General features: G+C 49.7%; 2 protein-coding genes across 10 annotated transcripts in view; both read right to left on the reverse strand.

Moving 5' to 3' along the window:
- On the reverse strand, positions 1-18,679 carry LOC143824847 (cyclin-dependent kinase 11B). 6 transcript variants are annotated; one of them, XM_077312603.1, is made up of 20 exons: positions 18,560-18,679; positions 13,754-13,881; positions 13,268-13,383; positions 12,638-12,762; positions 9,918-10,056; positions 7,651-7,787; positions 7,320-7,436; positions 6,938-7,033; positions 6,689-6,838; positions 6,261-6,326; positions 5,671-5,849; positions 4,967-5,057; positions 4,640-4,761; positions 4,114-4,219; positions 3,870-3,991; positions 3,074-3,181; positions 2,605-2,721; positions 2,085-2,233; positions 1,282-1,471; positions 1-470 (listed from the first exon to the last, which is right to left on the reverse strand). In XM_077312603.1, coding segments are annotated over exons 1-20 (2,352 nt in total). In that variant the 5' UTR covers positions 18,561-18,679; the 3' UTR covers positions 1-377. The 6 variants fall into 6 exon arrangements, with proteins under 6 accessions (XP_077168718.1, XP_077168717.1, XP_077168719.1 ...); XM_077312602.1 differs by lacking the exon at positions 18,560-18,679 and adding an exon at positions 14,622-14,691; XM_077312604.1 differs by lacking the exon at positions 18,560-18,679 and adding an exon at positions 14,622-14,689 and having other exon boundaries at positions 5,671-5,843.
- SLC35E2B (solute carrier family 35 member E2B) overlaps positions 15,613-22,767 on the reverse strand; it is a 12,886-nt gene continuing 5,731 nt past the window's right edge. For 3 of the 4 annotated variants that reach the window (XM_077312615.1, XM_077312613.1, XM_077312614.1), the window contains exons 4-9: positions 22,628-22,755; positions 22,134-22,254; positions 21,289-21,342; positions 20,611-20,683; positions 19,855-20,000; positions 15,613-19,050 (exon numbers count right to left, since the gene is read on the reverse strand). In XM_077312615.1, the coding sequence (XP_077168730.1) occupies positions 18,801-19,050; positions 19,855-20,000; positions 20,611-20,683; positions 21,289-21,342; positions 22,134-22,254; positions 22,628-22,755 (772 nt within the window). In that variant the 3' untranslated portion in view covers positions 15,613-18,800. The remainder of the gene's footprint in view (positions 19,051-19,854; positions 20,001-20,610; positions 20,684-21,288; positions 21,343-22,133; positions 22,255-22,627; positions 22,756-22,767) is intronic. The other variant, XR_013226893.1, reaches the window with a different exon arrangement.

Raw genomic sequence — 22,767 nt, forward strand, 5'->3', positions numbered from 1 at the left:
TTTAAACAATTAAAAAGGGTTTTTTTTATTCTACAAATTTACAAGCAAAAGACACCAACCAAAGTAAAGTTTTTTTAAAATAAAAGGGGGGGAAAAAACAACAGTTCCAAAGCTGAACTTCAAGTTTGTTTTCTTTTGCTGTAGAAAAGTCCTTGGCTTTTTTGGATCAATTCCAATCCTCCAAACGGAACACCGTATTGTCTTCCGGAAAGAGGAGGAAGCCTTCCGCTCACAGGCAATGTTCCGCAGAAAATGAAAGTAGCAGGTTCCAAACAGGCGGAATGGAACGGGAGCTCTTGCCAATTGTGCCGACAAAGGAGGAAGCAGTCTTCCGCTCCGTTTCCTCTGTCTTTTCCTTGCCCTGATTTGCCTTCCGCTTAGAACTTCAAACTGAAGCCGGGGCCTGCGGCTGATGCTCCTTGGTTTGTGGTGGTCAAGTGAAAGCCCGTGTCCTTCAAGTCGTCATCACCCTAAAAAAACAAAACACACCACACAATTTGGAATGCTTTACTGGCCGAATCAACCCTGCAATCAGTGGGGTGACAGATATTGCCAGATTAACCCTGGACCCCTGTGTCACCCTTTACCATCTTGCCGAGAAAATATTCTAAAGGTGGGAGCGGGAAGCTATACACAGCGTTTCTAGATCTTAAGAGCACTTTTGACTCGATGAGACCGGGCTACTGGTCAGACCAAGCAGGGCTTTTCTGACATTCTTCTGAATGTCCTAGGCCTTCCAGAGGGGCCCATAGGCCGCTGCGTGAGATAGGATGCTGGACTAAATGCACCACAGGTTTGATCCAACAGGGCTCTTCTGATGTCCTTAGGTTCTGAATATGGAGCTAATTCTGCTCAAGCAATGAGAGCCTCTACAGAAAACACGCCATCCTTCTTAACTAAAGCGTTCTACAAAGCAATGATGCCACCTGCTGGCAGTTAAGGGCAGATGAATTATTAAAGTCAGATTCGCGCAAATTGTGACCCCACCCAACCAAGGGAGGGGGGGGTCCCAAGAAGTCTGGGACTGACCCCCCCCCCCCCACACCATCAAAACAAGTTGTTAAACATTTATCGGGTGATACGACCATATAATGGTCTAGTCGACCCAGCCACCCCTCCCCAAATGGCCAGTGATGTGCCTGGAGGGGTGGGTGCCCCGGGTGGGCGTGTCCACAGCTCTGCTTCCCAACCATATTCGGCACGATCACGATCACCCGACTTTTGGGGTTTCTCGAAGCCTGAACAATGTTTCTGGGCTTTCTCGACACTGAGGAAGCCTACCAACTGGCTGTATCCTAAGCCCCCCTCGGGAGGCCGTGGACTCGTTCCCCGTTTCACCCGCTGCTGCTCGCTTTTGGCCGGCCACGTCGGAAACATGGACGGGTCGATGGGCAGGGGGGTCTCTCGGAAGTACTCGTGCTTCAGACCGTCTTCCGCGTTGATTCTCTTGCCCGGGTAGTACGTCAGGAACCTGGAAAAGCAGCCCCAAGAACAAAGAAGTTGTTAGGAACACTGGAAGGGGGGGGGGGGCTACCCGCAGGGAGAGCTGCAGGAGGGGCGTTCCCTCGCCCGGTGGCTGTGGGGCTCAACCATTCCGTCGCCTCTGCTTTCCCGGGATGCAGGGCTGTAAAACGCACGGGCTTCTCCGCTCGAGGGAGAGCTGCCATGAAAAATTCTCGTTAGAGCCCAATCTGCTCATTGAACCGGACAGCAGCAGGCACCTTGAGGGGGGAAGGAAGCGGCGCACGGGCTGAGTCAGAGGCCGCCCCAGACGATTTCTGCAAAGCGGCCGCTTAGCACGATTTCACGCACCGTTTTCACGCCCCAGTGACCGATTCTTGGGCAGCGGCATCTGGGGCCGATCGGCAGGCAAGATTCTTCCCAGCCGGCCCGGAGCGGCCTGCGTTCTCAGGAAAGCCCCTGCCGACTCTAGCAGCACGAGCGGGTGCGCAGGATAAAGACCGAGGGAAAGACTTTTGACAACCCGACGCTGATTGTGTGATTGTGCCCTCCCCCACATGCAGCCCGGACGACCTTGCCTCCCTCCTCCCCACCCCACCCCTCTCTGGCTTGGGGCTACTCACTTGTTCATGAGATCAAATCCCTGGTCGGAGAGCAGGGCCCCGAACCTCTTGCGGAGATTGTTGTACGGGTACTCCGTGAAGGTCATCTTCTTCACTGCTGGCAGCTCATTGTACCCGGGCCAGATTTTCTCACTCGGGGTCCCCAGATCCTTCAGGGGAAAAGAAAATGCTTTTAAAATGAGGACTCCACTCAGACTGGCTCTCCGAGGTCTCTAGCAGAGGTCTTCCTCATCACCTCCTGCCTGGTCCTTTAAACTGGAGATGCTGAGGTTGACCCTGAAACCTTCTGCATGCCAAGCAGATGATCTCCCACTGAGCCAGGTTCTCTCCCCTTACTGCAAGGTTCAAGCCAAGGATGGTTATCTTTAACCAAGATTTGCAAATCAGCTTCCAACATTGACTTTTTTGTTTTAAGAGCCCAAGAAAAAAGAGACAGAGAGAGAGAGAGAAAGAGGGGCAGGGCGATCAAACAGGTGAACTCACAAGTAAAGGATCAGGGCAACAGCTCGAATAGCTTTACCTTGAAAACTTTGTTGATTTGGTCTATTTCGGACTTCCCCGGGAAGAGCGGCTTCTGGGTCAGTAGCTCGCCAAATATACAGCCCACGGACCACATATCGATAGCGGTGGAATATTCCTGGGACAAAAGGATCGGGGAGGGGAGGAAAAAAGGAGCAGATATTTAGTTCCTGTGCCCTTTGGGAGAAAGAGAAAGAATAAGCACGGGATGATTAGCCGCGACTGTGTCAGCTGAGGGGAGGCGGCCCTGAAATCAAGAGAAGCATATTTCTGTGTACAGAGAAGGGGAAAAAGACTTGCCGCCAAGTTAAGCGTGGGTGAAGGGATCTCTGCAGCTGGAAATCTAACTAGAAGCCATTGGACCTGTCGCTTAGCATATTCATCCCCCAAAGGTATAAATTTTAAAAGAAAGGAATAATGGGGAAGTACCTTCTTTAGCCCCCGGGCAGCAAAGAATGTAAGCGCCATACCTTGGCTCCCAGCAGCAGTTCTGGAGCCCGGTACCATAACGTGACGACGACAGGTGTGTACGGTTTCAAAGGTGAGCCGTATTCGCGGGCCAGCCCAAAGTCACCGACCTAAACGAGAGGGAAGATCAAAACAGAGGTAGCTCTGCTGGCTTGCTCCAAAGGTCCACTCCTGCTCGTTATTCTGTTTCTGGAGAGCTAATGTGGTTTTGCGGGCTCTAATCTCACACAGTGGCCAACCAGAGCCTCAGGAAGACCAAGAACAGGGCCTAGAGGCCAAGGCCTTCATTAGAACATAAGAAAAGCACTGCTGGATCGGACCAGGGGTCCATCTAGTCCAGCATCCCTGAGGTCGAGACCTTCCTTTGACGTTGGCCCCTGGCTCTGGGATTCAAAGGTTGACTGACCCTGAATGTGGAGGTTTCCCTTCAGTCACCGTGGCTAGCAGCCATAGATAGATCTTTCCTCCGTGAGCCTGATCCCCTTTCAAAGCTGTCTATTCCTATGGCCATCAAAATATTTTATTTGTTTATTTATATTTATATACCACACTCCCCCTGAGGCTCAGGGTGGTTTATACCACTTTTTAAATCACTCTTTATGTAACAAATTAGAATTATGTTCTGGGATGAGCAAGTTTGGAGGAAGTGTTCGGAAGGAGGGTTCCAGTGGGAGATTCTCTCGCAATCTGCACCTGAATGAGCTCCCAGTATAGCCAGAAATCACACGGAAAGGAATCGGCTCCCTGAAATGCTTGCCTGCTCCCTGCGCTGAGAAAGACAGCCGATCAAGCCCTTACTTTTAAGATGCCAGCGTGGCTCAACAGCAGGTTTGACGTTTTCAAGTCCCGGTGCAGAATCCAGTTGTCGTGAAGGTGCTTGACTCCCCGTAGCAGCTGGATCATCAACGTCTTCACTTCGCCTGAAAAAAAGCAGGGCCGAGGGTCACACAGCTGGGTGGGTGAGCAGCTGAGGGCTCCGGGGCCCCTCCCGGGCCGACAGGACGAGTTCGCCAAGCGTTCGGGAGTCGGGAAACTGTCTCACCTGGCAAGAACGGCTGCTTCATTGTTTCCATGAGACTCTTGAGGTCGTGCTCTACATAATTCATGACGATATAGATTTTGTCCATGTTGCTGCCAACGACGATTTCCTGAAAGCAGAAACAAGGTTGATTGTTTATTTACAAGTCTCTATCCGTGTCCCTGGAGGCAGCCGGCAACTCATTCAAAACTATGGGGGGGGGGGGGGGAGACACATGACCCAACAACCGCAAATCAAATTAGGTCGAGATTAATATGGCAGACAAATCGACACTGGAGTGATAAAATCCTAGAGCTGGAAGGAGCCATCCAGTCCCACCCCCTGCTCAATGGAGGATCAGCCTCCAGCATCCAGGAGAAGCATCCGTCCAGCCGCTGCCTGAAGGCTGCCAGTGAGGGAGAGCTCCACAGCTCCTTAGATATTCGATTCTATAGCTGACCGGCCTGCTCGCTGCTGCTTTGTTAAATGCCATTTGCAAAGACCAAGACAGATACAGGCAAAGCCTGGTATCCAGGACTGCCGGCCTTACCCTGACAGTGACAATATTTGGGTGCTGTGCTTTCAGGATGGTGTTGATTTCCCTGAGCGACGTTATGGGGAAGCCTTCCTTCTCTTTCTCCATTTTCAGCCGCTTCAGGGCCACGATCTCATCTGGAAAGAGAAGCAGCAGTGTTATTTCTACAGCGTCTGTGGCGGGCAGTCTCCTCAACACCCCTGCCAGGCGGGCCACTGCTACACCCATTTTACAGAGGGGGAGGGCAATGGAGAACCAGGGCTCTCAAGGCTGCCCAAGCAGCCCCTGATCAGTTGCAGTCTCAAACCCCGCAAAACGTGGTATTGCCAAAGGGATGCCCACCTGTTTTCTTATCTTTTGCTCTGTACACCACGCCGTACGTGCCCTCCTCGATTCGGTTCAAGCACTGAAACTCCTCCACACTACGACAGCCCTGGGGAGGGAAGAAAAGGACTGAGGACGTGAACCTGAAGCCACTTCTGCTCTGAAGCAAGCCAGAGTCCAAAGCCTCTGCTGACTACCAAACACAAGGTTACATCCTTTCCCCACAAACATCCCTTTCTACTTAACCGTTTACCTTTTTTCTGTCAACCTATCGTGGGGTCCTCTGTGTACAGAGGCTTTGGCAAGGTGGGCGTGTCCACTCTTATTCCCACAACAAGCCAATTGATGGAAAGAAGGAGGTGCAGACTTTGAGGGGAAGGGGTGGGATCCCAGGCTAGATAACCAGGACGTCCTTCAAGGTGCCCCAACAGGTAAGATCAGATGCAGGTGTAAGTACATCCCCATATTATCCCTCCCTCCTTCCATCCCAGGTGTGTAGACAGACCTGAGGATTGTCTGCCAGCCAGGTGAGGGACCTTGGGAGGGGGGTCTGCCGTTGCCTGCCTCCACGTCATGACTCCCCCCTAGCATTCCTTGAAGGAACCACCTCTGAATCCTTAGTTCTCCCGTACAAATGCTAGCTAGGGCTTGGCCTTGCTTAGCTTCTGAGATCTGCTGGGACCAGGCTTGCCTGGGCCCTTCGGGCTGGGGCTTCCCCTCACCTGAAGGGCAGGCAGGTACTTGGGAAGCTCCTGCTTCAGCTCAATGGGCGACGAGACGGGCGAGTCGGGGATGTAGTCTCCTTCCGACACGGCGTTGGACTGTGGGCTGACCTCGGTGATCTCCTCCTCCTCCTCCACTTCGCTCCCTGCTGAGTCCCGATCGAACCTCGACTCTGTAACTTCAAAAGTTAGAATCATGTCGAGGAAACGGAGGGGCGGGCTTAGGAGCTCGGGGAGCCTTGGGAGAGAAAGCCCGCTTCTGGGACCCCCCCCCCCATGTGAGTGGAGATAACTATGCTTGTAGGGGTATCAAGCAGGGGTAGTCAAACTGCGGCCCTCCAGATGTCCATGGACCACAATTCCCAATTTTGGGAATTGTAGTCCATGGACATCTGGAGGGCCGCAGTTTGACTACCCCTGAATTAGAGGATGGGAAATGCCTGGAGATTGGGGGGGGGGGGAGAGGACGGGGTGAAAAATAACCTCATGGGGATATATAATGCTATAAAGTTCACCCTCCAAAGCAGCCATTTTCTCAAGGGGAACGTAGAAAGCCCTGCGTGGGGCTGAATTTGGGATGGGCCCCTTACCGACTGGGATGTGATCGCCGTTCTCACGTTCCTCCTCTTCGCTCATTTCTTCTTCGCTCACCTCTTCTGCAAGACGAAAAGGGAAAGAACGGGCTTTGCAGGAAGACCCTTTAAACAACTGGGGTTTCACGAAATCCTGGGGTTTCTTAACAACCCTGGAAGGGTTTCCCTGCTGCCTTTCACCTTTTCCTCACATGACTGCCCTTTCAGGTAACTCATCTTCTCAATTAGAACTCAGTTTAGTTCTTCCGTATTACTCTTGTCACTCCTTTTATCCCTGCCTTCTCCTGAAATCTATACTGCAAACTTCGCAGCACAAGTCTGATCTCGCAGACTTGATTGCTGCTAGACGATTTGGTTTTTTATTATTTAATCCGTAAAGCTAAAGAGCACAGCGATAGGCCTTCTCAATACTCTCCGCCACTTACCGGCCGACTGTTCGGAGACTTCTTCAGAATTGCTTCCCGTCTCCTCCTCCTCTTCTTCTTCCTCCTCCTCCTCTGATTCCTCGCTACTAGACTCCTCTTCTTCCTCCTCCTCTTCTTCCTCCTCCTCTTCCGAACCGGAGGCCGATTCCCCTACAGCAAATGGAGAAGGAAAACCCGGCGGTCTGGAGCTGAACGCACAGGGCTGTTTCTCTGGCAAAAACGTGGCCTGGATGGGTGCCGGCAACCTACCTGAGGACGTCTCCGCTGAGCTGGTTTTCCTCTCGCTGTCACTGATGTCCTGCAAATCTGAAAGGGGGTCTCTCTCTTCTGGCTTTTCCTCTTTTACTGTTTTGGAAGAAAAATAGCAGCCACTGAATGGGGCTGGGGAAATCCCTCCTCTCAAACATAATAAGGGAAGCACAAGCTGGCTGGTGCACCCGCTGGTTTTACAACACAATGGATTTCTGCACAAAGGCTATTTAAATCCAGAATGGCCCTTTCCCCTCCTTTCCCAGGAATAATGTTATTATTAGCCCAGAACTGCTAAAGAAAGTTTGCCACGCCCCCCACCTCCAGGGAATCTAGCGCCACATCAGTGCAACTGCACGCTTTTTGCCAGGTTACACGCTACCTGGCTTTCGGATCTCTCCTTGTTCGAGTTTTTCTCTCGGCTGCCGGAGGGGGCTGCGGCTCCAGACGCGGACCTTCTCGCTGTATTCTTCTCTCGCCGTTCTGTGATGCGCTGACACTGGCGGACACAAGAGAGACGCTTTTGCTGGGACGGAACTCAAGATCCCTCCTTCCCCCACAAGCTCTCTCTCTCTCTCTCTCTCTCTCTCTCTCTCACTCCCGCTGTCAAGATTAGTCTGCAGATCACCACTCAGCTGTGGCAATTCTAGTGACCTCCCACCCCAAAAGGAGCAGCCCATTTCTCCCGGCATGCGATCTTCTGAGCTACTTACTATCGCGTCTGGCTTCCCGTTCTTTCCGCCTTTCCTCCGCTCGCCTTTCCCGCTCCTTTATCTCCCGCTGCTCTTTCTGCTGCTCTCTCATTTTCCTCTCTCGCTCCCGTTTGCGCTCAAGCTGCTCCAGGCGGTCCCTACGAAGGTGGTATGGACCTGGGTTATTGTCTCATTGGCACTCAGTCCAAACGGCAAGGTTTGGTCTTGCGCTCATTCTGAAACCATGGCGAGGAATTATTAGGGTTGGGCATTTGATCAGCGAAAAGAGAGACACGGATGAACTGGATGACGGTTGAACGTTGTTTACAAGCATCCGTTTTATTCCCAAAACAACAAAAGCTTCAATCTTCCTCAGGTTTAGGATTTATGCCAACTAGAAAAACAGAGTGGTTAAGGATTGGTTAAGGACGGGGCTGGTTCTAGCTATAGCATATTGAACATAACTGATAAAAAGACAGTAACAAATTTATTCTTTTAACAATACTGGGCAAGGCTGAACAATTTCGTGAACTGAGCTGGAGTCCAGGGGGCACCTTTACGGTGTCAGCCCCCATGGAAATCTCCAAGTTCTGGAGGGCTTGTAAAACGACACTCTTCCACCAGGCATTCGGTTGAGGTCAGGGATCACCGTCACCACCAACAGAGCCCCCAGTCGAACCCCCATCCTCCTTGTTTGTGGTTCTATCTAGAGGGTGGCCAGAGGCAAAACAAATTTTGCTCCACCCTGCCATGGAGGGAAGTGACCCTCACCCCGGCCTCTGCTAGCAAACAATACCGGAATGAAACCATCGACTTAAGCATCTGTTTCTGCACAGTGCTGTTCTTGGCTTGGTCGATTACGACAGTTAAATTACAGGCAACTGATGGACAATAACTGACCTCCTCTAGCTTTCTGACAAACTCCGCCAAGATGGAAGAGTGGGGGAGGGAGGGGGAGAGGGGAAGAGACCTACGGTTTGAGATTTTAAAAAAACAACAACACATGTCCAAAACTTCTCTGCTTCCAGTGCCCCTTGGCATGAGTGCAGGAATGCAAAGCTCGTTAGCGCTTCTGGCCGTTACGAGGAAAACGGATATAAAAGTCCGACATCACAATTTTAAACCACTGTTCTCAAATGTTCTTCTCCCGCCTTTCTCTGCAAGGTGTCCCCTTACCCAACTCCCTCCTCCCCCATGAGTCAGGTGGTCTGCTTAGGAAAAGCTTTTCAGGCATTTGCGCAGCGTGTAAGGTGAACACAGCCATAAAAGCAAACATGTAGAAGTGGATCATGGTTTATTTAGGACACCACAAACTGTTCCAGCTCAAACCCCCCCACAAAAAAAAGATAAATAAATCTATATTGTTGTCATATGGCTTGTTCAGTGTTTTAAGGCGCTGAAAGAAAGGACCTGGCTTCCCTGTAACTCAGGGCTTTGCCAGTCTTTTAGGGACTCATGGTGCACATGCAGGTCTCGTGATAACATACACAAGCAGCTTTGTGGAACAATTATCACGGTACCTTTGCTTACACCGTTAACTGCCAGTGGATGTTGTTAAGCAATTATCGCATCTCTGGGGACCATTTCACCTGCTGTCAGGCTATGCTCAGATGTCATGACAAACCATGAATTCGAGCTGGCTGCTCCAATGTGAGTAACGAGCCCATTTATGGATGAATCCTGGTCTGCCTGCTTTTGGTCTCTCTCCAACCTTCCATCAAGGAGGGCATCTTCCCTATTTTGCAGGCTTCGAAATTAAGGAGCCAAAGTTTGCACATCTGGACCGCTGCAAACAAACAGTAATTAGCACAACCATGGAGAGCCGGCCAGCTTGAAATCCCAGTTCAATTAATGTTTGGAATTCACCGTCAACGGTGGAGGCGGTGGTTACAAGCAAAGACAGCTTCGAGAGGATTGGATAAACATCTGGAGCAGATGTTCTTCAGTGGCTATTAGCCAGCAATGGGAGGAGTTCTGGAGTTCTGTTCCTGCTGGTGGACCAACTGATGGTACTGGGCCTTTGGCTACTGTGTGACACAGAGTGTCGGACTGGATCCAACATGGCTTCCTTTATGTCAATGCCAAATGAGAAAGCCCTAGTTTGTCAGACAGCCTGCATTTGGAGGTCAGTGACTAACTGCGGTTGGATTAAATCACAAACCTCAGTTTGCTGTGATATCTGAATGAGAGCCAAAGTATCTTAAGGATGACTTTTATGTTGCGCCGATCAAATAAAACCACTGATAACTGGGAAGAAGGGAAAGAAGATAGTTGCCAAAGGCGTTTACCTCTCTCTCCTGGAATGTTCCCTAGCCATCTCCCTCCTTTTCTGCCTTTCCCATTCACGGCGGGCCTTATCCTGCTCTTCGCGGTGCCTTTTCCTACGTTCGTGCTCACGTTCCTTCTCTTTCACCCTAGCATGCTTCCCTGATAAAAAATACAAAGAAAAGGCCAAACCGTTATCTGCACCCCTCCAGAAGAGTGCGTTAGAGAAGAATGAAGATTAAAAAAAAAAAGAAACTTATTCCCCCAGGCAGGCAAAAATAAGAAAAAAGAATCAACCACCAGGGCTAAAATTAGCTACTGATGATGTTAAAAAACCATGAGGCTTGTCCTCTGTATCTGCATACTGTCAGTAACTAACACTGCTAAACAGAGCATCAGTGTTCAGAGGCAGTATACCTTACTGGTTGGTGCCGGGGAGAAACAAAAGGAAGCGGCCGCCGCTTGCATATACCCGGCTTGGGGACTTCCAGGGGTACCCAGCTGGCCGCTGTTGGAAACAGGATACCGATCTCAGTTTATTGAAGTACTTCTACCCCGCCTCTCCCCTGCAGCTCAAGGTGGCTAAATTAAAATCATCCCTCATAAAAATAAAAGCTCTGCCAACCCCCTAGCCTGTGTACTTACAAGTAGGCCTTTGTACAACTGAGAAACTCGTTTTCTGCATTTTACAATCAAATGGAGATTCTCGGGATAATGAGGCCTACTGACATCTCCCCTCCAAATGTGAAACGCACAAGGGCAATAATATGATAAACCAGAGAGGTTGAACTCATGAGGGCAGATGTGGCATAAAGGTTTCTTTGCCAGGCTGGGCCATGCATGCCATAAAATGTTAGGCCAGGTGCCAGAGATATACACTTTATGAAGGATTCAGAGAAACCTAATTAACTATATATATAAGTGTGTGTGTGTATATATATTTACTCAAAATACAAATATGCTTAAAACAGTAACATTCTTACAACATTTCCTTACAGTATCTCCCTGATGCCTGCCCTCCCACGTCTACCGCCTATTCTGTGTTAGCACTGGGGCAGTAAACAGTGCATGCTGGCAGGGGCTCATGGGAATTGTAGTCTATGGGCAACTGGAGGGCCACAGTTCGGCTACCCCTGGAATGCACAGCCTCTGTCTCCTGGCAATAAAGCTAATCAGTTGCTCGCTCACTAGAGAACTGGACAGGTCGGTTGTGGCCCAAAGCCCGTATGCTTAACGCCACTTTAACAACACTGAGAATGGGAAGAGTGAAAGGATTGGACCCTTTAAAACCTCTCTGGAAATGTCCACAACAGAAACGCTTCCTCTGATAAAGAATTCTCTTAGAGGACAGACAGTCATATATCATCAGTACAAGATATCCAGGTCAGTTCAGTTCCTCCCAGGGAATGAACAGGCTACCGGCTCTGCAGACTTTCAGACCTAAATTGTCATTTGGCTGGAGCCAAGCAAACATGAGGGATGTGTGGAGACTCTGCACTATGACTGTCCGTGACAATACCATGCATCAGGTTCTGCCATTCGGGGGGGCTGAACTCTGCTCCAAGGGCACTTGTGAAATGTAATGTTTTTGTGCTTTTGGCATTTGTCAGTTTCACTTCACTCACTGCAATACATGCACTAAGAAGGAAACGCACCATTGAAAATTTTGGGCAGTCTTCAGAAGAGAGCTAATGACTGAAAACTAGACCTCTTCCTTCATTAAGCGACTCTGATACTTTACAGCTCTTACTTTGGAGCTTTTATTGGCTACTGTACATATTTTATATGTGATAAGAACTGGTCTTTTGGATCAGGTACTGCATGGCATGCGGGTTTGCAATAGCCTCTGGGTTGGACATGTTTTTAATTCCTATAGCTTTTTTATTGTGCACAATAACAGTAATATGATTTACAGACATTCAATTTTTGCAAGCCCTTCAGTTGCAAGCCCTTCACCAGCTGGGTTTTTTTGAGTCCAGTTCTAGTCCGTCATGTTCTCCCCCCCCCCCTTTTTTTTTGTTTTCATCCAAACTTGGGCCAACTGGTATGATACAATCCCATTGCTTGCCAAACAGGAGCCCACAAATTCAGTCACCCCATTCAGAGAGAAGAGCTGAGCTCGTTTTTTGTACCCCGCTTGTTACCACCTGAAAGAGTCTCAAAGCGGCTTACCTACCCTTCCTCTCTCCACAACAGACACACTTTGAGGCCGGTGATGCTGCAAGAGCTCTGAGAGAACTGTGACTACCCAAGGTCAGACAGCTGACAACACGTGGAGGACTGGGGATATTGAACCCGGCTCTCCAGATTAGAGGCTGCTACACTTAACCACTACACCAAGCTGGTGCTCTTCAAACGTGGCAAATTTTTGTTTCAACTTCCTCACCCCAAACTCTGGAAAATCTGACTACGTCCTAGTAGACCATACAGAACTTGATAGTCTAATACAGCATAAGGGCCTTCAGTGAGGTCCAGAACAGGCAAACAAACAGCATGAGAACTCTATGCCTGCCCAACAGCTTGGGGAAAGGTTCGCAATTGTCAACAACTGAAGATCCACCACACGGATAAACTACAACATGAGCTCACCCACAATGCAAGGGTGGTGCAGAGAAGCACTGCCCCACTCCCATGTTACACAGCAGACTACGGAGTCTGCTCCGCTTGCAAAAATCACCAACTGCACAATGAGCCAGCCACTCTAAGATACTACCAAGAGAAAGCTAAGAAGTGAGTGTAGCACCTTCTGCCGAATGGCTGCGATGTCTCCGCTTCTCTTTCCTCTTCTCGTCCTTCCTGTGGTGCGTTTTCTCCTTCCGTGACATTTGCTGGGGCGGCTTGATGGCCAAGGAGTCGTCTTCTTCTCCTCTGTGGGACGCGCAGCCATGCACGGAGCCAAATAGAGAAGCAACAAGGGGGAAAATTATTTTAGTTACTAGTCAACCTTGGCTTGCCCCCGGTCATTACTTCTGATAGCTTGAAAGAAAGCAACAAGAGTTCTTTAACATTTCCTCCCATGGAGCCAAGGCCTCGTCTTTCTATCCACTGCTTAATGAGCACAGAACAACTTAAATCAACAATAGCCACCGACTGGCAATTCGGAAAAAGAAACGTATTATCTTTCTGAATGTCAGTTATCGGGAAGAAACTCATTAATAACCCAATAAGAGACATGTCATCGGCTATTGATCACTGTGACCTCACAGTGAAGTCTTCTATCTTTGCCCAAATAAAGGAGAAAGAGAAAATAAGAATAGTGAGAGGAGATGGAAACAGGAGAAGAGTTGTGACTGCACATGGCCGGGGCAATTCAGCCGATACTTTTCCAGATGTAATTTAAACCCATTATTCTAAGTCTTCTCTGTTGGCTTACCGGTCTTCCATAGAGTCCTCCCTCCGATATGGTGAGTTCCTGATCGTTATTTCCATGCGGTGATCTCTCAGCTCTCCCTCTTCAAGGGAATCGCGCTTTGAATCCCGATCATCAGACTGCAGTTGGATGAAAAGAGGAAAAAGAAAAAAAAAAGCCGGTTTACTTTGCATTCCATAAATGGCTCGGCTTTTTCTTCTGTCTTGGTCAGTAGAAGAAAAATAACCGTCAATTTCCCATCACGGCAACGTTGTGGGGCAAAGGTTACCACTATTCCAATGGGGGGGGGGGGGTGTCAACTGGAATTCCAAGCAACACAACAGCAATGAGAACAGAAGAGTTGTTCACCTCACAGTACAAAGAAGCACAGAAAAGGACTCGGCTGAGAATACAAGAAGAGGAACCAATGCGATGGGGTGGGTGGCTGGCAGGAGCAGAAAGGACTCAAGGGTCCTCCTGTTACTTCAAACCACCAAGGGGGACACTTACATTTTTTATGCGCTTTATGTCTGCTTTCTCCTCTTGTTCCTTTCGCCGTTTCTTCTCCTGAAGAATTTCATCTAATGTTTTCACTTTCCAAGATTCCTTTTCATCACCCATTTGCGTCAGACAAGGCACTAGAAGCGAAGAGGACAACTAGTGAGGCGGCTATCGACTCACCTGCTTTCAGATTGGCCTGTGGTCCGTCAGGGGACTCTGGCCTTCTGCCCCATCCCCGTGCCAGCTTGGGGTACTGATCTCTCTCTATCACGTATCAGTTTGTGGATTTATGTCGCCTCCACCTCCTTCCTGGTCTCCCACTCCCAAACGGAGGAGTCCCAAATTCACCAGCCTTTCCCCCAAAACCTGTTGCCCTTTCATGGGTCAACGCTGCCCTCCTTTTGAACCAGGGCTGCCAGAACTGCCCCCAAACACCTTCCCAAGGGGGTCCCGCCATAAGTCTATGCCCGGGACTTGAAAGCTCCCCCCCCCAAAAAAAAAGCATATGCGCAGCGGGCCAGGTCACCGTCCGCCCCCGGGCAGGGAGCCCCCGCAGGCCCTAAGCCAGCCCCACTCCCTACCCCTGTCCCTCGCCCCATGGACTCCCGCGGCGGCACCGGGCAGGGGGGACAACCAGGCCCGGCCGCCCTCACGCCTCTCACCGTCCTCCTCGCCACTCGCGCCGCCGCCTCCACAATCCCACGGGTGGACCCTGAAACCCGGCGCCCCGCTAAGACGTCACTTCCGGCCCAGGCCGCGCACAATTTGACGACACACGAAAGGGGCGGGGGAAGAGGCTCGTGGTAGTCACGTATCTACTTGGAATAGGCATATCTCCTTTTTTTAAGGCAAAACTATAGTAACCCATTTTGCCTACTTTTCCGTTAGGGGGAAAAAAATCGAAAGCAGCCATTTTGGTCCTCGCGACGCTCTAGGACGGCTCGCGTCGTTTGTGTGCAAAGAAAAAAAGAGGTTCCGGTCGGAGCCGGAAGAACTTTGAGGGCGCGCCCTGCAGAAAACGTCGCGTAACGTCAAGGCAAGAGTGGTTGCGCATGCGCAGGGGAGGCTGTCCGACGGAGTCGTTTGTCTGGCGAAGTGTAAGTTGCGAGTTCGAATCCCCGCGGGGACAGTAACTCAACTTGAGGACCCTTATCTGAATAATGACAAACTGTTAACATATACAAGTCTTGGTCTAATTGCGTTTCTGGGTTTAAGTGGAGGGTGTGTTTGGTTCCCCCCCCCTCAATAACAAGAACTAGGTATGGCCAAACTGGCCATCCAGTTGTCCATGGACTACAGTTACCATGAGCCCCTGCCCATGTTGGCAGTGCTGTGCCCATACATGGCTAGGGTGCCTGCCAACACCTTTCCTGATGCCAACCAAGTGTTTTTGGAAAGTGGATGAGATCAACTTGGACACACGCCAACTTCTGATTGGCTGGGCAGATTAAAATAGAATTTCAGTGATGGCTCCCACCATAGGGTTGGTTTGATTCTCTGGCATTTCTCTTTCCCAGCATATTTTCTAAATTACCACCTTTCCCCCTGCATGTGGGTATCCTGTGTAGCTTCACCTTCAGCAGCCATGTTGTGGTTGTGCCTGTATCAGAATTTCAAAGGTGCCTTTGTGGACTCTCTTTCATCCTCTGTCGTTTCTGCCATAAACTGGGAATAATAATATCGGCCTGCCATATGAGGATGACAAAATGCGTGAAGCACTTTGCAGTGTGAAAGCAAGAGATAGCAGCATCCATTCTCTAAAAATGAGACGTTTGAACGGACTAGGGGATCCTGAAATGTGGGACGGACAGCCTTGTGACATTTCAGTAAAAGTTGAGAGTATCCAAATAACCACCTGGAGAGCTGCCTTGTATACACAGTCAACTTGGTTTATTTGTTCTTAAGAAAACAGGATCCTCGGGCGACACAGGGCACTTAAACAGGATTATACAATAGATTTTCCCCTCTTACAAAACAAAACCATTACATTGGGTACATTTTGCAGCTCATGTGTTTGCATCTTGCACAGGGCACAATACATTATCCACAGGGTTGTCAGACGGGAGATTCAAAACCAGATTGCACAGCGGCATTGAGCCAATTACAGCAGAGAGAAAGCTTCAAAAGCTCACAGACGTTTGAGGTCCGATCAATACTGGAACGGCGAATACCCAAGAGCACGACGTATCAGTGTGTTGGTTTTCCGTCTCAAGTTGGCATCCAATACGTTTACGGTTTGGCCTCGTCGCAGAAGGCAAAAAATATATGTCTTCAAGTGTCCCCAGATAACAGCTTACCATTACGGAAGAGTGGGCAAGAGGGATTCTTCACCCGACAAGACCTTCCTCCACTGGGAAATTAGTTGAGAGAGTGAGATTTAATTAAAGACAGCCCAGATGGAGCAGCCATTCACAGTTTCAACTGCATGGTCAGCTAAGGAAGATACTGAGAAACCCCCTGGACAGCCTCTTAAAACCCGAGATCCTAGGGGGCCTTAAGGAGAAGCAATAACTGCAAGATTACACTGTCAGGGCCGGAGATGTGCTCCATTTCACCTTGGCAGAAGTCTGTGAGAATGTCCCAGTAGACTTCCCAAGACTGCAGCAGATCAGATTGGGGCAATCCTTTGGACAAATCAAAATGTTGCATCACTATCGATTGCTACACAGGCAACCGAAGCCTGCCGGCTGCTATTATTACAGAGGCCCCGCAGCACCAAATACACATCAGTCTCCGCAATCTTTGTGAAAGCAACCTTTCTTGGTTGTATTCACTCATCTTAAAAGCACCTTTCGGTCAATGATGAAGGTCTCCGCCCCAGATCTTTAACCAGATAGATTCCCTGGGTTAAAACAAAATGCCAAGTTAGAAGAGGCATTCTCTCACAAAGGAAGGAATTCTTCTACAGCCTTGAAACACGTTACGTTATATGCTCCATGGGGGGGGGGGGTGTGTGTGCTTCTTTTGCAACACAAGGAGGGATCGCTAGGATACATGAAGTTAAACTGAGTCAGACCCCAGTCCAGTATCGTCTACTCTGGCGAGCAGCAACTTAAACGAAGAAACGGCTTTCCCAATGCAACACAAAACTACACAAATGGATGGTTTCCAAATGGCCGGAATGTGCAACAGCATAACGCTGTCAAAAAAGTAACGCGAACAAATCCAATGACATACAAACTAGGTTGTAATTTTGCAGGAAAAGCACAATGAATCTGGGCTGGGCTGCCGGAATCCACCAACTCCAGAAGGTCAGCAGCTTTTATCCTGAAACAAACAAAATAAGGTTTCTAGTCCTCGTGGTTGCACCCAAGCGTTCAAGTGCCCGGGAAGCTGCCTTGTAAGGGGTGTGGAAATCAGCGGGCACAGCTAGCTGCCCTGCCTGACAAAGAGCTTCGTTATTTTCCGCAGGGAGAATATAATGAGAACTGCCGTGTCAGTTGTGCGCAGTGGTGCAAATTACTGCCGTTCAGACCGTTTATACAGCACAGAGTTTCGATTTCATTTTCAGTTTGGTGCACATGTGGCCCTACCTCCTAGTCCTCATGAAGGGGGATAATGGATGATTGTGGAATTACCCCTCCCCCCAAGAAAAGTAGAAACGGGCAAAGTCTATAGCAGCCCAAGGAATCAAAGGGCCAGAATAATCCGGGTACTCACAAAACCCCTCCCTCTCTAGATTGATACATTGGCTCTGCCGTTGTCCACGTGACTTAGCAGTTTGTGTCACCACCTGAAGAAGAACTGAGTGAGGTTCCCCATGCTCCCTGAAGCACCTGAAGTGATGGCAGCTGAAATGAGGGCCAGTTACAGTCCCCATCCTGCCTGAGAGATCTTTTCCCCTGGGCCCCAAGCTGCTTAACCAATCATAAGGCCTGGCCAAAAGGGACTTCTGGGCAGGGTACTATACAGGGATTGGCAAGAGACTGTGGTCCACCAGATGGTACTAGTTCTCAGCCAGACTTTTAAAATGCCAACCTGAAAACCAGAGTAGCAGCCAAAACCTTTCTGCCATATATATATATATGGGGAGGTATTGAAATACCAAACAACTCTGCCCTTGTTCCCTCCGTCCTCTTTGCAACGTCTGGTCTCAGAAAAATGTTTCAGTTCCTCACAGCAAAACAGGGAGTGCTGAAACACCTAAGCACTGAAGAGACCCCCAGAGCAATTGTCTCATAACCCCTGCCTCAAAGAGTCAGTTATTTATTGCATGCCTACATATAATTGTCCACGTTTTCAAACATTCAAGTTATTTGTCCCCTGTTGCACCACACCGCCCGCCCTCGCTCTAAAAAACACATCACGGACCTCAAATCGACGGGACACGGGTATCGACTAGGGGGCGTGGGGGAATCGGCAATTCAGATCGCTAAACTTAATCTACGGCCAAACGTCTCCAGTGGGGGCCGCCCAGAGATTTAGTGGTATCGGTTCCGTCAAAGTGAAATTTGGGGTCCGTCAACAGGAGTATTTGGGGGGAGAAGCAAGGACGAGGGGGTGCAGATGTGACACCTAATGAGTAGTGGTTAGTGTGACGTCACCCCTCGCCCCAGATCCCTTTTGCTGGTTCGACGTCCGGAAGGCACTCCGGACACTGTCTTGGAACTTTGGACCCTGGGGAACAGCCGACGCCAGCAAGGACGCAAATCAAAGCTGACCACATGCCTTAGCGCTTCCGAACCACCGCCCCAGCGGCTCACAAGCACAGTGGAGAAAAGTCTGGCTGTTCCTGTGGGTGCAGCATGACTGACAAAGGCTTCTGCATTTCCCATTGCTTTGGTGGAGGGCTTGGACCAGTCGGCGCCTACCTACTTGAATTGTGCTTCTCAGAGGGGCAAGCGTCGAGCTCGCTTCTTGAAAATTCTTCTGCTCTGTATCTTTTTCTCAAAGAACTCCTGGCTGGATTGTCCTCTGTCGTACTCTAATGCGAGATGTCCCCCACTGACCACACCCTGTCTCTTGTCAGCAAGTACAATGGCCCCAGAGTCCAGCCAATCGCTTGGGAGAGAAGTCTGCCAAACACAGAGTTCCGCCACAGTGATCGGAGGCCATCTCATTCGTACGGCTTTATGTCCTTGGTGAGCAGAGGTTCCGTGTCTTCGTTCTTGGCCTGGGGAGACTGCAGGGCGGATGACATGGCAAGACCCTGGATGGTCTCTTGCTGGCGTTGCTTGGCCTTGTTGTACAGCAGCACACCGATGGTCACCAGAACTGTCCCGATGGCCGAGAGGCTGGTGATCTTGTTGCCAAACACGATAATACTTAACCAGATGGACAGTGCGTGCTTCACCGTGCTGGCGACGCTGGAGAACAAGGGGACAGTTCAGAGAAATCATTAACAACAGTTCTCATCTGACCAGGCAAGTCTAAGTTGATTACTGAGGCATGTTAAAGTCAATTATAAAGGCCAGGTTTGTCAATTATACATGCACATTTAAGTCAATTTTTTTGGGCTTACTTAGAAAAAAAATTGGTTTTTATACCCTGCTTTTCACGGCCCACAGGAGTCTCAAAGCGGCTTACAATTGCCTTCCCTTCCTCTCCCCACAAGACACCCTATGAGGTGGGTGAGGCTGAGAGAGCCCTGATATTATTGAAGAAGAAGAAGAAGAAGAGTTGGTTCTTATATGCTACTTTTCTCTACCCAAAGGAGTCTTAAAGTGGCTTACAATTGACTTCCCTTTCCTCTCCCCACAACAGACACCCTGTGAGGGAGGTGAGGCTGAGAGAGCTCTGAAATTACTGCTCGGTCAGAACAGCACTATCAGGGTTTTGAGTGGCCCAAAGTCACCCAGCTGCTTGCATGTGGAGGAGGAGCGGGGAATCAAACCCGGCTTGCCAGATTAGAAGCCCCTCACTCTTAACCACGACACCAAGCTGGAGATGAATCAGAATCTGCTATTCCTTGGGTGTGATCACACATTTGCCCATGTGGCAGAAGATCAGCATCTGGCCAACAGCTGTTTTTACTAACTCAGCGGCTCTTTTGCGAGCTGAGAAATCAGGGAAGGCTTTTGGTTGTTGTTCCTTTTTTGTTCTCAGGAGTGGTTCTTTGGCCAAGGGCAATCAGATCTCATTTCAACCCCCACCCTCTTCTTCTTCCTTACCTAAAAGTCACCGGGGAGATTTTGCCCATCAAGGCATAAGCGGTAACACTCTGGAGATGAAACAGGACCCCGTCTATGAGAAGCAGCACGACGATGTCTTGATTGTAACGGAAACTCCTTCCACTTTTCCCAATGACTGGCACATCCTGAAAGGAAATGGAAATCCATAAAGGCAGAAGAAGGAAGAGGGGCGGTCTCATTGGCCAGATGTCTGTGGTACAGGGAAATAGCATAAGAAGTTAAGCAAAGGCCTAACCAGCATCCCGTCTTTCACAGCAGCCAACTAGTTCCTCTGGAGGTCCTACAACAAAGCGTAGAAGCTGAGACATTCCCCTGATGTTGCCTCCTGGGACTAGAATTCCGAGGTTTACTACCTCTGAATGTGGAGGTTCCCTTTAGCCACCATGGCTGGTAGCCATTGATAGACGTCTCCTCCACGAATCTAATACCCCTTTTAAAGTTGTCTATGCCCGTGGCCATCACTACGTCCTCTGGCAGTGAATTTCACACTGTTGAGTAAAGAAGATTTCCCTTCGTACGGCCTAAACAAAAGGGGATGTTCGAGAATACGGGGAGAGGAGCTGAAGGCATAGCTGAGAAGTTCCACAAACACAGGACGTAGCCTTCTGGTTTTCAGAGACAGACTGCCCCTAAACATGGAGGCTCTGTTTATCTGTAAGTACGCAAGAACCGCCTTGCTGGATTGTCCTCTAAACTCTGGGGAGGTTGCAGGAGAAGAGGAAGGACAAATCTCACCATAAAAAATATCCACGCTGGAATAAGCATGATCACTGCAGCCGCGCTGGTGTAGAACTGAAGTTCTGGTGCTCTGTTTAAAAATGGGGGGAGGAGAAGGAGGGGATTAGAAAGCGTTTACATGGAAAATCACAGAAAGGTAACTGATTTTTGAGGCATTGCTGGCATGAAAAGGAAAGGGAGTCAGAAAGGATGGTGGATAACATTCTGGCTCCTGAGATCTGCGCTTGACAATTAGATTGATTAAAGTTAGACCTGAATGTTCCAGCACTGAACCAGATGCTTAATGCACCTCTTCTTTCCCTAGAAGTGGCTTGCTGTCAGTCAGAAGCCTGTAATGGAGCAGGAGTCTACTACTGACCAACTTCCTAGAGGGAAGGCAGAAGGCAGATCTTGTGGCATTGCAAAGGGTAAGCACAGTCATGCACCAGGGTCAAGGAATTCAGCAGGGAAGGCAGCCAGTGAAACTTCCGACCACATTTTCAACCTCTAGCAGCTGCTTTGAAGCTAAAGGCCTTGGAAGAGCCGATCACAGACCTGCCACGGAGGGCCTGTTTCAGCCCCAGGTTTATACACCACAAACTCGCCTGAGTATTCTATTCTCGAGCTGGTCCTCGTGCAATTATCAACCCGGTTAAGTCAGCTTTCATGAATGTCTGCAGCGCAGCCAATACTTACGAGAATCGGTACTTCTCTCCGCTGAGTAGTTTTTTGGAGAAAACGTTCTGCAGGCTGGAAGGGAAGGAAGCCGGCGTTTATTTCCTAGCTCTGCTGAGAATCGAAGGAAACTCTGAGCTTCCCTTGACCACGTTCCTAGTGCTCAATTTAGCAACCGAGGTAGGAAACTGCCTTCTATCCGGGAAGTCCCGTGGCCCATCTAGCTCTGTATGGTCAACCTTGACAGGCAGCTGCTCTCCGGGCTACTTCTGCAGAGCAACTTAACATCTGGACAATCGATTCCCCCCCTTCCCCAGGCTCACACAATGGGATCAAGTCCTGACATACCACAAAAGGATGGTTTGTTTGATGGTTGGTGCGACTGATCGTGGTTTCCCAGGGGCCATCAAACCAAGGTCTGTAATAGGGTTGGGCCAAACTGTGGCTCTCCAGATGACCATGGACTACAATTCCCATGAGCTCTTGCCAGCATGCTGGCAGGGGCTCATGGGAATTGTAGTCCATGGGCATCTGGAGAGCCACGGTTTGGCCCACCCCTGGTAAAACCAAGGTCTCAAGTTGGTTTGTTAACCACGCTTAATGATGATTTCAGATTATATACCCACGGAGACACTCTGGTTTAACCCTGATTTCTTTCCCCGATGCTGCTAGTGCTCCTGGATCTAGAAATAGGAACAGGAGGGAAATGATCTCTGTTGAGGCAAACCGGGATTTGAGAGATTGTCCATAAGCCAAACGCTTGACTGTGTTTTTTATGTTATGGCCCAACCAAGCCAGATGCTTGTCTTTCTCTACGGCAGGGTGCCCACCGACTGTAATCTTTTTACTGCCTCTGGGATACTCACCAATCCATAATGTTTGTGGACAAAGCAGCGGAGAATCCGAGGATGTTGAAGCTCAGCTCAGTGGCTGTACACAAGGCAAGCCCTCCCATGACAGGAATGAGAGAAAGATTCACTAGCAATCCTGGGTAGATCAGAGGTGGGGAGGAGAAGGAAAGAGAAACCAGATCAGAATAGAGGTTTTAAAAGCAGCTGCAGTTCCCTAATGGGAAGGTGAGATTTCCAAATCGCATCCAAATGCCGGTCACCCCCAACTTATCACTTCCTTCCCAGCCTCCCTGCAAGAAGCAAAAGTCAATTGGCAGGGTCCTCCGTTCCCTGATTTTATCTTTACAACCAGAGTCCTGGAAGACAGGCTAGGCTGAGAGGCAGTGACCGACCCAAGGTCCCCCGGGTGAACGGAGAGGGGATCCAAACCCAAGCCTGGCCCCAAACACCAACCGCTTTATTCAAGCTGCCGAGTAGGAAAAGTCCAGCCAACCGGCCGCCCGGCTCACCTGTGTACTCTCCTAAGATCATGCGGGACATGATAACGGTAAAAATGGGCGCGGAGCTTTTGACCGTCTCAGCGAAGGAAACGGCAACATTCTTCAGGCTGACGAGGCCTAAAACCACCGTGGCAAACCTGGAAGCAGAG

This window comes from Paroedura picta, chromosome 15 (genome assembly GCF_049243985.1).
Source record: "Paroedura picta isolate Pp20150507F chromosome 15, Ppicta_v3.0, whole genome shotgun sequence".
Lineage (NCBI taxonomy): Eukaryota > Metazoa > Chordata > Lepidosauria > Squamata > Gekkonidae > Paroedura > Paroedura picta.